Source organism: Clarias gariepinus, chromosome 13 (genome assembly GCF_024256425.1).
Source record: "Clarias gariepinus isolate MV-2021 ecotype Netherlands chromosome 13, CGAR_prim_01v2, whole genome shotgun sequence".
In the NCBI taxonomy this organism is placed as follows: Eukaryota; Metazoa; Chordata; class Actinopteri; order Siluriformes; family Clariidae; genus Clarias; species Clarias gariepinus.
The window spans coordinates 22,784,150-22,799,665 of NC_071112.1; the positions used below are offsets into that span (position 1 = coordinate 22,784,150).

At 36.7% G+C, this 15,516-nt stretch overlaps 1 protein-coding gene across 1 annotated transcript in view; it reads left to right on the plus strand.

The window, feature by feature from the left end:
* Positions 1-15,516, plus strand: part of insyn2ab (inhibitory synaptic factor 2Ab) — a 42,004-nt gene that overhangs the window by 8,285 nt on the left and 18,203 nt on the right. Inside the window, exons 2-3 of the mRNA XM_053510346.1 lie at positions 1,536-2,646; positions 11,294-11,368. Of these exons, the coding sequence (XP_053366321.1) occupies positions 1,541-2,646; positions 11,294-11,368 (1,181 nt within the window). The 5' untranslated portion in view covers positions 1,536-1,540. The remainder of the gene's footprint in view (positions 1-1,535; positions 2,647-11,293; positions 11,369-15,516) is intronic.

Here is a 15,516-nt window from a genome sequence, read left to right on the forward strand (position 1 = left end):
ATTTGCTTTGAAGTGGTAAATAATTTCTAATTCTGACCCAAATGTTAATCATCAACATTTTTAATAGCATGCATTTTTTTGGTTGAATAATTATTCAGGATGATCTCTGTCTGAAGCTTTTGGTAAAATGGTTTCTGTTGCAATTACAGGTGCAAGTGTTCTGGGATTATGGTTTTGTCAGTTTAACACATTACGATGCTGATATTTTTGTTCATTAATCCTGGCAAAATCATGCAAACTGTGTCAGATTGATTGCAGACCATTGGGGAACAGTTATTTTTTACATTTTCTCAATCTGAGATCCAAACCTTGACTGGGCCATCCTAACCCTCGTTCAGATTCTTATTATTGAATCACTCCAATGTAGAGATGTTGGAGTTATTGTTCTGTTGGAAGATGGAATAGTCTCAAGTCTATTGCAGACTGGATTACTTGATTACTCAGTGCCATAGATCCTGCTTGGACCTATGGCTAGTTTCTTATAATAAAAGCATCCACACATTATGAGGCAAACCACCAAAGTGGCAAAAAATGGTATAATATTAGACAGAAGTTTTCATGTTTTTGACCAGAGACCATTTTTACACAAACACACATGGTTTACATTGGATGATAAACTGTATTTAAACTGGTAAATGCTTTACTTTATTGTTGACTTTGATGTTGTGTCTTTGATTTGGCCAGCTGTTACGAAGGAGCATTAATATAAATGGTCTTGGGTAGGATGACAAACAAACAAACAAACAAATGGCCTGGGTAAGATTCAAAACTGAATCAATTGGAATGTTTTCTCCCCTCGCTGTTTTTTTATAGTCTATTACTTTTCAGGTTATGTGATTTCAAGCTATTTCCTAATAGCAGCCCTGTCACAATTTGCAAAACTGACACGTTTTGCCTGTGACAATTTGTGCAGTAAACAAAATCTATTTATTGCAGCAACCTTCAACTGTTTGGCTGTGTTGGTAAGTGGGTTTTCAACCAACTGTTCATTTTTGATGAAGCAAAGGACTGGTGTTATTTTATTAAGTCATTTACATTAAGTCAATCAGAAATTCAGAGATATTAATATTTAAAGGTAGTGGTCTTACTCATGAAACAATTACAGTACAAATGTAACAATGATTGTTTTATTTGCAACATGTAAAATAATGTATTACTTAGCAAGATATAATCATAGGCATAGATCCTTATCTCCAATTGTCCCAACTTAAATAAATTTTTTCTGTCTCTACATTCGCTTAAAAAAAATGGGATTACATACCACAAAAGTGCCCACTCAACATACAGTACATATTGTATATACCTCATTCAGAGCTTCTCTACACCCAGTTCTATAGAGATGAGTCTGGTTTCAGCAAACTCAATGTCAGCCGTGACTTTCACCTTTAAATAAGACAGAAAGAAAAATGAGCTTTGACTGCCAGGATGTCATGAGTTAAGCAGTAAATAAAACTAGGCCATCTGTGCTGAAGCTGCATCCACTGTCATTTTATGCATTGGAGTTCCCCATCTTCCTCTCTCTCATTTTCTCTTAGGAGTGATGGTTAGTAAGGAGACAGGCCCCTACGTCCTGTCAAATTCAGACTCGGATTCAGAGGCTGGAGGTCCATTCCTCGGAAGTGAGGGCAGTAGAAGTGGAGACGGAGTGCACAAAAGGAACAAAGCCCTTCAGGTCCGCTTCAAGGACATTTGTGAGGCCCAGAATGAGGCAGCACGTCTAGCTCGGGGTGCCAAAACCCACTCTGTTTCATGCAAGGTCGTACACAAGAGGTACATGACAATGCCGGCACGCCGCTCAATACCCAATGTGACCAAGAGCACAGCAGTGCAAACCTCACCTGAATTGAAGAAGCGTTATCAAACTTTTCCATTTGAGCGCAAAAAGGGGCACACTATTAAACACACAGCTCTGGTGGAAAACTATGAGAACCAGAACAATGGGTTTCTAAGTGAACTTCAAGCTACCGAGGAGGAAAAGCCTCATGGTGCAAGGGTACAGAAAACTCGAGTGCTTCTACACAGTATGCCACCATGTGCTGGTGTGCAGGATTTGTGCCAAGATAACAGCCTTGACTCTTCTGGTCAAGGTAGAGAGACTGATGAAAACTTGCTTCAATCAGACTCAAAGGAAGAAGAATGTAGTCAAGAAAGTAGCTCCAAGCACAAAGGATTACCCAGTCAGAGTGAAGTTGGAGCAGAACAAGAGCCCAACTGCACTAAAAGCTCTTCATCTTCATCAACACAACCTCTGCGGGACAGAGGTGCCATTTCAAAGGTCACAGGGCCCATCGCATGGACATCTTTGACACAAGTGGAATGTTTGGATAGTCCATCATTGCAGTGCAAGCGTAAGAAAGATCCTTTGAATGGTCTGCAGTCTCAGACATTACCACGTACAGGAAGCTTCCCAACCCAGAGTACCAGTCAGCCTCACTTCCATGGTACATATGGCTTTGGTAGTACGGATACCCAAAGACTTACCAGGAGACACGTGTGCGGGCAGATAATTCCTTTGCCTGGGGCAGATGGAGACGTGAAATCCCGATTGCAGGCCATGGAGACTCTGGTCATGTCAAGCCAGGAAACCATTAAAGTGCTGCTGGGGGTCATTCAGGAATTAGAGAAAGGAGAGGCGCAGCGAGAAGGGTGAGTCTCACTCTATATATACACTCTATATATATGCATACAGTATGCCACTTAAATTCTAAAGCTGAATGATCACCATATCACAAAAATGGTCTGTACCGCTCCAATGCAAGATTCACTGTTCATGGAGAGTCAGTACCCCCCCCAGTAATCCTATATGTTTTTTTGTAAAAATCTAATAAAAAAAATATCCGATTATAGTTGGTCTTGTAACATGTACTGTACCATTTTTCACTGTGCCATTAAATTTTTTTTATGTAAGCAGTACTAAGTATATGAAAGCTTGTAGAGCCACCTTTAGCTTTGTAACTTGAAGGAATAGTTTAATTTATGACTTTTTCAGTCTCTTACTTCATTGTGACCATGCTTTCCAAAACCCTAATTCTTTTATTTTTCAGCCATACTAATGTAGATTTACTGATGTGCTTCATATCATTGTCCCGTTGCATGACCCAATTTCAACCAAACTTTAGCTGTTGAACAGATGGCTTCACATTTGCCTCTAGAATACTCTTGTATACAGAGAAGTGCGTGGTCGACTCAATGGATGCAAGGTGCTTATGTCTTTCCCTCTTGGCATTGTGTTAACACACACCTGAGTGCTCCAGACCAGCACAATTTCTGCTTTCATAGAGGTCTGCTAACTTGTTGATGATCAATTAATCAAGGACTGATGATTAGCAGCACCTGGCTGCAACTTATCACATAATATCCTGTGGAAGCTATCAGAGAATACCTATTTAACAAAAAGGCAAAACAATCATTAAAAAAAATATATGTGGGCGATACTAAGTACACCCTTTTTATTATTTTGTCCTTTATTTTGGTTAAATAGATATATGCACAGTGAAAAAGGTTTTATATTGTTGTTCATCTGAGGTTATATTTTACCTAATACTAAAACCCACTACGATCAGATGATTTTTTTTATTGTTTTATCCATAAATACATACAGTTATTGCAGAAATATTTACCCTTATTGCTTTAAAACTCCTCTCCAAAACACCGGTAAGCCAGTTTTGCGACCCATTCCTCGTCACTGAAATGTGCTTTTCTGAGAGAAAGCTTTGCAGCTTCTCTCGTAATGGCGCACGAGACTTAACCGAAAGAATAATCCGGTCATTTTTCAAAGTTTTTTAAAAATAAAATATCGTTCAGACTCAGATAATACATGAAACGGAAATATTTTATTATTTATTTTGCGGCCCGGTACCATTTGCTCCACGGGCCGGTACCGGTCCGTGGCCTGGGGGTTGGGGACCACTGCACAGGAGTTTTGTCATGCTGGAACATGTTTGGGCCTCTTTAGTTGTAGTGAAGGGGAAAGTTTAATGCTACAGAATACAAAGATATTCTATACATTTATGTGCTTCTAAATTTGTGATAACAGTTTGGGGGAAAAAGCCACATTTGAAAGTGATGGTTAGATGTCCACAAACTTTTGGACATATGGTGTAATCTTATGCTGATTTTGTCAGGAGCTGAGTTCCCACCCCCCCCGCCACACACTTACACACAGTTTTTTTTTCTTTAAATATTAAATGCAGCTACATTCCACGAAAAAAAAGACAAGACCTTTATCTTGTTTGACACCTTTGGGTACCTGTTGCATCTTTCACCTCAAAATATGTTTTCCCTTAAGTATTTGAAATTGGCTGCTCACCCTTGCCAATGAACCAGTGCTAAAACCCCTTTGTATAAGATTAAAGGGTCATCATGGCCGTGCGAAGGGGAGCTAATGGCTTTAAAACCTTCTCTACATGGTCACAAAAACAGAGAGGTACAGTATTGGCTAATTCCCCACCAGGACAAAAAGCAAAAGCCCTGCTTGGGCTTGGAAGCACAAAACCACTCAAACAGCCTCAATTAGTAGTGCCTCATCAGGCAGGCCTTTCATCTTCCAAAGGAGTATGGCCGTCTGTGTGTATGTGTGTGCATGTTAGAGAGCCTTCCTGCCATTCTGCAGTTATTATTAGAGTGACACCCTCTGATCCCCTACTCAGGCTTGTGCTGTCTTTAAAGCAGCTGTGTTCATGGGAGAAGCAGAGCAGCAGGGACACATAAAAGCTCCTGTTTGTCTCAGTTGGCCAGGAGAGCTGACACCAAGGGATTGTCTATGTTTCCCAGACTGTGAGCATTGAATTTAGACTTAAACCAAATGGCAGACAGGCAAGTTGGACAGGGCTAAAAAAGCAGAGTGCCTTGCAGTTCTGGCATTAAATTGTCCTTGGCATAGGATATTGAAGTGTCCACACTTAGAGTGTAACAAGATCTCATTTATATATATATATATATATATATATATATATATATATATATATTTCTGCCAAGTTACGTTAGTAGTGCACGACCTGTTCAGCGCCATAAACATTTTCTAATAATTTGTAGATTAGAAATCTGGCACTTCTTTTGCAATGTGTACGACATTCCTAATACTTTAGAGACCCAGACGTGGTTCTGACTTTATTTTAACTGTCTCACAGATGGCTGCAATTCTTAACTGTCTTAGAGAGTAATCATTTTGCTTGATGGTATTCATTTTGAGAGTACATTAGCTAATGGCAGGCTTTTTTGCAACAGTACTTTCCAGGGACTGTTGTTCCACAATGTATCCAAAAAGAAATTTAGCAGCCCAAACCAATTTCTGATCATTATCATGGCTGACTTGTTAGCATGTCAATTACACAACAGTCTATCCAGACTGGCAACAGATTGTCAGGAGCTGGCTGACAATAGTGCTTACAAAGAAACCCCCTGCAGGAATGCCATATTTAAGAAAACTTGAATTTTTCAATAATTTCTTATGCAATCATAAAGAAAACAATACATTTAGAAGAAAGATGAAGTCATTTGCCACCTACAAAATAGGGGAGAAATGTTTCCAGTGCTGGGCAAAATCAGTAAGCCAGGGTTATTTCGTTTGAATATATGTTGAAATTTGTTTTGTTCAACTCTAAAACACAGGTTAACTTCCTTCTTGTCAGAAAGTGAGGGTCGTAAAATAAATCAAATCACACAGCCACCAGAATTTTTATTTTAAAGTAAGGGTTTTGAAACAACTGATTGTGAACTGAAAAAAAAAAAACATGAAAATACTCTATACATTTTAATTTCTTTCTATCTGAGTTAAAAACAGGAGCAACACCATGATTATCACAAATAATACAATCATGCAGCCATAAAATGCACCATAATCACAACTAATCTGTTCTTTTTAGGGCACAAACACAACATCTGTGTTGCACAAACACAACATCTGTGGTTTATACTTTGTGGCCAAAAGTATGTGGACACCTGACAATGACCCTGTATGTGGTTCTTCCCCAAACATTGCCACATGATTCGTTGCTAAGCTTTGTAACCTAGAGGCCTACAAGCCATGGCCAAAAGTTTTGAGAAGAACACAAATAGTAATTTTTACAAAGTCTGTCTAAAGTCTTTTATACTGTAAGTGTCAAAGGCTTTTATTGACAATTACATTAAGTTTATGTAAAGAGCCAATATTTGCAATGTTGCCCCCTTATTATCAAGAGCTCTGCAATTTGCCCTGGGATGCTGTCAACCAACTTCTGGGCCACATTCTAACTGATGGCAGCCAATTCTTGCATTCTTGTTTCCTGGCCATGGACCCAAAATTTCGGTGGGAGTGAACCCACTTCCTTGGCTGAGAAGCAACCCCACACATGAATGGTTTTTGGATGCTTTACTCTTGGCATGACACAGGACTGATGTTAGCACTCACCTTTTTTTTCCACTAAATTTTTTTTTTCCAGATGCCCCAAACAATCAGAAAGGGGATTCGTCACAGAAAATGACTTTCCTCCAGTCGTTAGCAGTCTAATCCTTGTACCTGGAGAGAAGTGACTTTTTTGCTGCCCTTCTTGAAATCTATGATGGTGAGTGCTATCAGTCCTGTGAGCAATTTCTCACAACCATCCAAGAACAATTTGGTGACGAAAAGTGCCATTTCCAGCATGATGGAGCACCTTGCCATATGGCAAATTGATAAAGTGGCTCAGGAAAGAGAACATCAAAATTTTAGGTCCATGGCAAGAAAATTCTTTAGACCTAAATCCCATCGAGAACTTGTGGTCAATCCTCAAGAGGCAGTTGGACAAACAAAAACCCAGAAATTCTGACAAACTTCAAGCATTGATTATGTACAAATGGGGTGCAGTCAGTCAGTCAGAATGTGGCCTATGAGAAAATGCAGGGTCAACACTACAAATTTTAACGTTTTGCATCAACCTAATAATTGTGAATAAAAGCCTTTTCCACTTAAGAAATGCTTGTAATTATACTTCAGTATACTATAGTAACATCTGACAAGATCTAAAAAACACTTAAGCAGCAGACATTGTAAAAATTAATATTGTTGTCATTCTCAAAACTTTTGACGGCTGTAGGTAGTTAAAAGCTTTTCTATCAGGGCAGTGCTTCTTGTGTGTAAAGCAAGGTCCATGAAGACATTTTTTGCCAAAGTTGTTAAGGCAAAACTAAAGTCGGCTGCACAGTGCCTTGAACTTTATTCCCCAGGAATGCTGAATGTGCTCCAGGCCTCCTCAACAAACATCGGTTCCTAAGCACATTAATGCTCTTGTGGCTGAACGAACACAAATCCTCTCAGCAACATAGGTAGTGGAAAGCCTTACCAAAAGAGTGGACACTGTTCTAGTGGAAAATGGTGGACTAACTCCACAATAAATGTTCATTATTTCAGAATGAGATGTTTACCAAGCTTGTGTGTGATGGTCGGGTGACCACATACTATTAATAATATAATGATAATGCATGTAAAGTATACTGAAAGCACAAGGCTTATATAAAGAATTTACAAAGCTAGCATGAGGTTGGAGCATTGATGAAGTACAATACAAAAGTCTGAGCCACACTCATTAGCATCTGCACAAGGGAGAATCCTGAGAAGTTCTTGTCTAAAACACATTCGATAAGATGCCAACCAACAATCAGACAAAACCCACTGTACTATGCAAAAGTCTTGAGCCCCTCATTTCCTCATCTTTTGCTTTTTTTCTCCATATAGTGCAATAGTGCTTTTTAACAATATATTTTGGCTCTCATTATGGCAAGTTTTTTGGCTCTCGCTTTTCATCTAGTCTCTTTATCTGACCAGTTTCAGACAAATATTTTGTTTGTTTCTTAAGCCACACAGTGACATATGAATCACTCAAGCATAAAAACAACATATAACCAGTAAGAAACAGGCAATGATGACAGATGTCTCGGCCAGGGATTAGCACACTGGTGATGCTAAATGCTGAGAGGGGAAACAAATTTTTTATTTATACCTTTAAGCACTTTTTTAGCCTGTCACAGTAAAACATTTAATTTAATTTGCATAATTAAATATGAAAAAATAAGAGGTGGCTCAAGATTTTTGCACAGTGCTGTAGTTCAAATACTATCAAACAGCCAAAATATTAACGAAGCATGAATCTGGAATGCATGAGGGCAATGAACTATGTACTGTATATTTTTAATAAAGATAAATACACACTTCTTTTGATGTACAGTAATTGCATGTGCAACCTAACCACCTAACATTCTTCACTCTTACTGGCATTGAAGTTTGGTGCCAGCCAACTGTCCAGACTGTCAAAATACATTCCAATATTTAAGCTCATTGTGTCTCAAAACACTAAGCAAAGATGAAAACAAATTCAAAAGCATTTTAGCTCATATATAGTTTATGTCAAAACTTAAGACAAGACAAAACTTGGCAATTTAAGACAAAAAGAGAAGAGTACATCAAACCACATGCATCTTAAAAGCAATATATCTACTGTCATTTACCGTAATAAATGTAATAAGTGTTTTTTAAGCCATTGAGAGCCATTGATCTTCAGTATATTAACACCAACAAATATTGAGGATCTTGCCACCACGCTCTCAGTGCCACACTGAAACGCTGCATGGTTGCACTGTAAAGCAACATGAAAATATTTGATCGCAGTGTAAAATGGATGTAGATGCCAGGGTGTTTTTTCACAGGTTAATGATGAAGCATGGTGTCATGCTACCCTACTGTAAACCCAGGGCTCCAATCCAGAAAACCTCTCCCAGTGTGAACTGAGCTAAAGCCTACAGTTAGCACAAGCTGTTGTGCCAACTCCCTGCAGCAAAGTATAGTGAAAAGACAAGAGCCCCTGTGTAAACAGTGAGATAGCAAATTAAATAATGTCACAACCTCAAGAATGCTTAGTTTGTTTAGCACGATGCTTTCCTACCACTTTGACAGATTGAGTACTTAAAGCCTTAGTAATTCCTATTTGCAAAGTCGCTTTTATTTTTCATATTGAATTTTAGAGAAAAAACTAAAAGATTTTATCAGATTTTTTACAAATAAATACAGATTTAAAGAGTCCAATATAGTTCCAATAGTTAAATAGTGGCATTAACATCAATATTTCAACTTTAGTCATTTTAACTGTCAAAAGTTCAAAAACACCAGTCAAAAATTTGGACACAAGTTAAAATTTATTTTCTACATTCTAAAATTAAACTGGATATATATATATTTTTTTTTCAAAACTATTGAATGACATATGGCATTAGGTAATTAAGTGGCAATAATAACAACAACAAGAACAATAACAACAGTCAGACACGAAAATCAGCTTATCTTGGACCAGCTCTTACAAGAGCAATTTTGTCAAGTGCTCTCATGAAGACCAAAAGAAAGCAAATTTATCAAAAATCACCAATTAACAGCACCTCTGAAGGCTTTACTAGGTGGCTGAGAGTGCAAAACAACATAACAAAACCTGTAAATAAAATAACAAAAAATAAAAAATAAATAAATAACAAAAACTAAGAACAAAATAAGAAATCCCAAAACAGTTTAATTTACAAACTACACCTACCTTTTCCATTTTTTTTTTATATTCTTACTGCTGATTAGACGATACATCTACCTCTCAAGAAGTACAAGAAGTATGACCTCCTGAACATTCAAATAGCATATGTCTTGTCCAATTAGCGATAAGAATGACATTCCCAGCATATACCAACCTTTTTCCTGGTTGTCTGATTTGTTGTGTTTTCTGATTTGTTCTTTTGTTTTTGAATTTGTTATTCTGTTTAGCACTTCTCGGCCACCACAATTTACAGTACATAAGTAGCAGACCAATCTCTATATCAACTGTTCAAAAGGACATTATTGCATACTGTACTTTTGACTGGTTGTGTCCTTATAATATTTCAAAGTTAAAAATGTTTACTCTCAATTAAAAAAAAAAAGATTTTTCATGCTTCAGACTTCTAAATATCATCATACTGTATGTATCACTGTATGTGTTTATGTACCTTTAAAACACATTATTTGTTATATTGTATTATATCTTTACTTTTCACTGCTCTAACTATTTCATATACTGTATAAGTTCATCTGCATCTATGCTCACCACATGTATATGATCCAACAAAACTTGTTTTGCATTGTAGTACACACAGAATATCAATGACCACAATGATGCTCCATTGCATTGACAAATAAAGTGATGCAATTAAGTTTTAATTAAGCTTTAATGAAAAGGCATAACTGCATGGCTTCTGGGTGCTGAGCATTATTGTCCCTGGAGAAATGTGAATCTGTCATGGCAGCATGCAAATTATACAAAACTGTGATGACTTACCCAGTGTAATGTGGTATGTAGTCCAACTATCTTGCTGTGCATATTCACATCAGTTGAGCCATTGCCAGGGGTTGTCATGAGAACACTGGATACTTGATTACCTTATGTAATCTTGAGTAGATCTTGGATGCTACCCTCCTGGAGATACTTAGAAACATGTGGCATTATAGAACATTTTATCTACATATATTTATATAGCATTTATGCATATAGTCCTGTAAGTAGACTAGGAACTTAGCGATTAATAGCATCTACTAGTTTGTTGATTCACTAGGTACATTGGTTACCTGGAATGAAGGTGGGTTGCAATAAAGAAGGGGTATTGTCTCAATTTGAAAACATTTATTATTTATTTATTCTCTTTACTTCATCAGAATCCCTTGTTGTGACTCATTGACAGTAGTTGATTATTAATAGCAGTATACTGGATAACTCACCTTTATTTATTCCTCACTGGTTCCCTGTATATTTCCCCAGTGTGGGAATAGGTCACATGTGTCACATAACCTTGGATGTTGTGTCAGAACATTTTTACAAGTGCAATAACTCAATAACCAAGCGTTAACCTTGGTGGAGTAGACATGACTACAGCAGGCAGCCTTGCTAACTCACACCAGGGTCCAGTGGTATTTTATAATCCTAGTTTTGCATGCATCTGCATCAGTTTTATTTGAGATTTCCAGTTTTCTCATACCTCCCAACAACATGCTGGGTGGTGAACTGGCTGGTCTAAATTACCTCTAGGTGCGAAGGAGTAGGCATGCATAAGTGTGTGATGGCACTGCAATAGATTGGTATCCCATCCAGGGTGTATTTCATTTTTTTCCCCCTATTGTTTTAATGGTAGGATATGAATACACGTCTTAGGCAGGATAAAGGAGATGAATTTGATCTAACTCAAGTTAAATTATTTAAAGATAATATCACATACTGTTACTTACGTCAATGTTGTTCGAATGAAAGAACATATCTCTGCATTTTTTCTTTTGCAGCCGACTATCATACCGAACAGGGCAGGATACAGCCAACTGTGACACGTGCCGCAATAGTGCCTGCATCATCTACAGGTGAGAAACTATGACATGATGTGATTACAAAAATAGTACACACACACACACACACACACACACACACAGGAAGGGTTGCCAGGAGTGCACCTCTAATGTTTAAAAAGAACATGTAAGCATGAGTGAGGTTCTGAATAAACTGGGTCTGAATAAAGTACAAGGCTTCTGAAACAATGTCAAATGGACAGATGAGAAAGTAGTGGAGCTATTTTGCCTTAATGCTAAGTGCCCAGTGGGGAAAACCAAACAGCATTTCAGCAGAAACACCTCATAATCGAGCCTGGCAGTGGAGGGGTAATGATTTAGGCATGTTTTGTAACCACAGGCCCTGGGTACCTTACAGTCAATAAAGTCATCCAAATTCAAATTTAAATTCTATTTGTCACTTACATAGTCATACACAGTACGATATGCAGTGAAATGCGTATACGACCACCAGTGACCTTAAAAACCAAGATTATCAATAAGAAAAATTATGGAATAAAAAAAGAAAACTGTTTAATAAAATATGGAAAAAATTGAAGATAAGAACAAAGTATATAGATGAAAAATCTTAACTGCACAAAATAGAGGATGTAGCTGTAATATAAAAGATTTGACTGTACAAATATAGAAAATATAGAAATTGTTGCGGGAAAAATGACACAGGAACAATCCATGAACTCCTCTGTATACCAGCGTATTTTGGAGGCAAATGTGAGGTCATCTGTAAAACAGCTAAAAAATAAAAGCATGTCTGAAAAATAAAAGAATTTTAAAACGCTGTGGGTGGACCTAAAGTGGGTTAGGCCAAAATTACTACTTCATATTACTGCTGCTAAAGATGGTTATTAAACAAGCTATTGAATCATAGGGGTACTTAGTATTGTCCACTTTTTTATATAGAATTAATAATTAACTAAACTTTTTGGTTTAGTCTTTTTAGCATATTACTGCATATACATAGTACCAAGTTAAGAACCATACTGTAGTTGCTGCAAAATGCTGTGGTAGCAATGCTAGTTAAGTGTGCTCTCAATTTTGACTAAGTCACCAACATCAGCAAAGTAATCCTCACACTCTCACACCCTCACACCTCCTCCTCCATGCTCCAGAGTCTCCTCTGAATTGAAATACTGTACTGTACTGTATGTCTGCAGCTCGAACTCTGAGAAGTATTTATGTTCTAATCTAAGGTGCTGTAAATCGGCAGTTTCTAAGGCTGGTCATTCTAATAAAAAAGAGGTAGCTCTTGGTCTTCCTTTCCTAGGAGGGTGCTCATGAGAGCCAGTTTCATCATAGCTTTTAATGGTTTTGGCGACTTCACTTACAGTAGGGATGCACTCAAAGTTCTTGACATTTTTCAGTTTGACTGACCTTCATTTCTTAAATTAATGATGGTCTATTTTTTTCTCTTTACTTAACTAAGTGTTTCCTGCCATAACATGGAGCTAAATGTAGTTTTTCTGTTTGATTTAGTTTGGATGTCTTTAGTATTGATGAACAATGTTAAAAATTAAATAAAGAGAAATAAATAAAAAACATTGAAGGAGAAGGTGTTTCCAAATTTTTAATTGGTAATGTGCATGTGTGTATGTGTGTATGTGTGTGTGTGTGTGTGTGTGTGTGTGTGTGTGCGCCTGTATATTATATTATACAAAATAGGCTTATATGTTAGAAAAATGCATGCATATCTTAGGAACCTAAACAATAATTACTAGAAGCAGGAAGTCAGGAGCACTTGAGGGGTTAGACAGAATGTTTAATCCAAAAACCAGAACAACAGTCTGAAATAAAGTTATACACTTATAAGGTCTATACAACTTCTTATTGTGTGAATAGAAAGACTTATAAACTATACAATGGGAAACTGGGAGTATAAATACACAGGTTAATGAGTCGTTAAATGGGGTGATAATTATAAGCCTTGAGATGTTGATTGCTGATAGGTTCAAATAGAGGTGGTGTCTTGGGGCTTGTCAGCTTCTCAGTCGACCAGACAAATGCTAAACACTGGATTTTATACAGTGTTTGTGATTTAGCCAAAGTCTACATTCAATAGTGACTTATGACTTATAATATATGCATTATTACATATATATTACAGTTTCAGATTCAGTATTGAACTACACAACTTTATTACAATGTAAGACATTTTAGGAAACTTTTCAAAGTATAAAGTCCATAAACCTTTGACAGCATGTGAATAAGTATAGGACTAGTGACAAGTATAGGTACAGTTTTTATCTTGGCTGTACAGTACTGAAGAGCTGACCATCATTTTCCAAATGATATTACCCCACTTGGTGTTTTAATGATGGTAAAGTGCACTATCCAGCATCTTAATTCAAAATAGGGCAGGGGTACCTTAGTGGTTAAGACTACTGATGGAACAATCATTGATAATAGTTGATGATCAGTCAATTTTTGGTGACTTTAAAGCCATTATTTATGATAACGGACAATTGACTTAAATCATTAAAGATTTTCCATGCTGCATGCTTTTTGTGCACCTGGGCAACTGCTGTGTAACACAAACAAGCAAAAAGTCAGATGCATATGTATAACAATGTATCTTAAAGTGGCCTGTTACACAATTTTCCTTAAAAAGGCTGCTCCAGGATGTGAGTGTGATTGGCTTTAAAAGAAATTATACATGTACTGTACACTACAACAAAGAGAAATTGTGACTTTAAGAGCATGATATACAAAATGTTTCACAAGGAGTTTGTACAAAAGTACTAGTTGGGTCTAATGAAAATGTTCTTTTCCTATGACAGTGTCGTGTTTGTATATTAATACATTTGGTAATGGATGTTTATGCTAGTAACCCTAGTTGATGCATGTATATGTAATTTGTTGTGGGTGTAGTAGTAGTGAAGGGTAGTGGGATTGATTTTTTAGGAAACACAAAGGTAAAAGAACCATTTTACTGTGGTTAAACTAATTATTAATCGATCATTCATTGTTTTACGCAAACCAATAATTGATTATGGAATAGTTACCAACTCCCATCGTGAGTTAAGACGTTAGACTACTGATTCAAAGGTCACAGGTTCAAGCCCCAGAACCACCAGGCTGTCAGTACTAAGCCTTTGATAAAGGCCCGTAACCTTCAACTGCTCAAATTAAACAATTCAACACAAAAAGTTAATTAGGAGAAATATGCACAAGTAGTCTGTCTCATGCTGTAAATGTAAAATCTCTCCATAAGTGTCCAATTAGGATGTAATATTTAAAAATGAAATAAAACACAATGTGACCAATGCAATTTGATGTGTATAGTTCATATTAGTTCACATATCTTTGATTTTTTTAAAATAAAACTATTATACAATTTTCAATTTGTGCACGTTCTTAAGCCATTTACATGTAACGTGTACTTAAATAGCATCGTTTGTTTAAATTAATTAAAACAATAACAAAAACAAAATCATGAGTTACATAATGCCCTAAGATATGAATGATATGGCATTCTGCTAAAAGAACTGTGGTGCATGATTTAGAAATAAAGCTAACAATAACAAACTGTATTGCTGCGGTGGTACTATCACGGGTAAAGGGGTATATCTTGAGTATAAATTAGTAGCTCTTTCATAAAGCCAGATGGGGAAGAGGCCTAACCTTATGTAGCAATCATTCAATTTAAAATCTCATAAAGCCCTCATTTACAACCCTATATATTTTAGATTCTGTTAAAAAACAATTACCTATTTAAAGTGACTTTTATCACTTAGTGACTAATAAATCACCTATTATGCAAATAAAAGGTCACCTATTATGCAAAATTCACTTTTTTATATATAATTAAGGACATTTACATGCATCTCATGGATGTATGGAAACACAAAATATTATAAAAAAAAACAAATGCCCTTTTTCCATCCGTCTAGAAACCTGTGCTTGAACATCCTATTCTTCCATAATGATGTCATAAAAAAAGGAATTTGGACCCCCTTGGCTTGGTGCTCAGTGCTGCCCAGGAGTACCTAAAAGAACTGCTTCAATGTCCACTATTACGGTTTCCTTGGTACAGCAAGTAGAAACTGACTGTTTTATGTACCAAAATTTGTATGGTTTAATGTAGTGGTATAAAATGTTTATATAATAACAAAATGAATCAAGAAACCATTTTCCTGCATCTCAAAAAAGTTTAATAAAATTGTGAC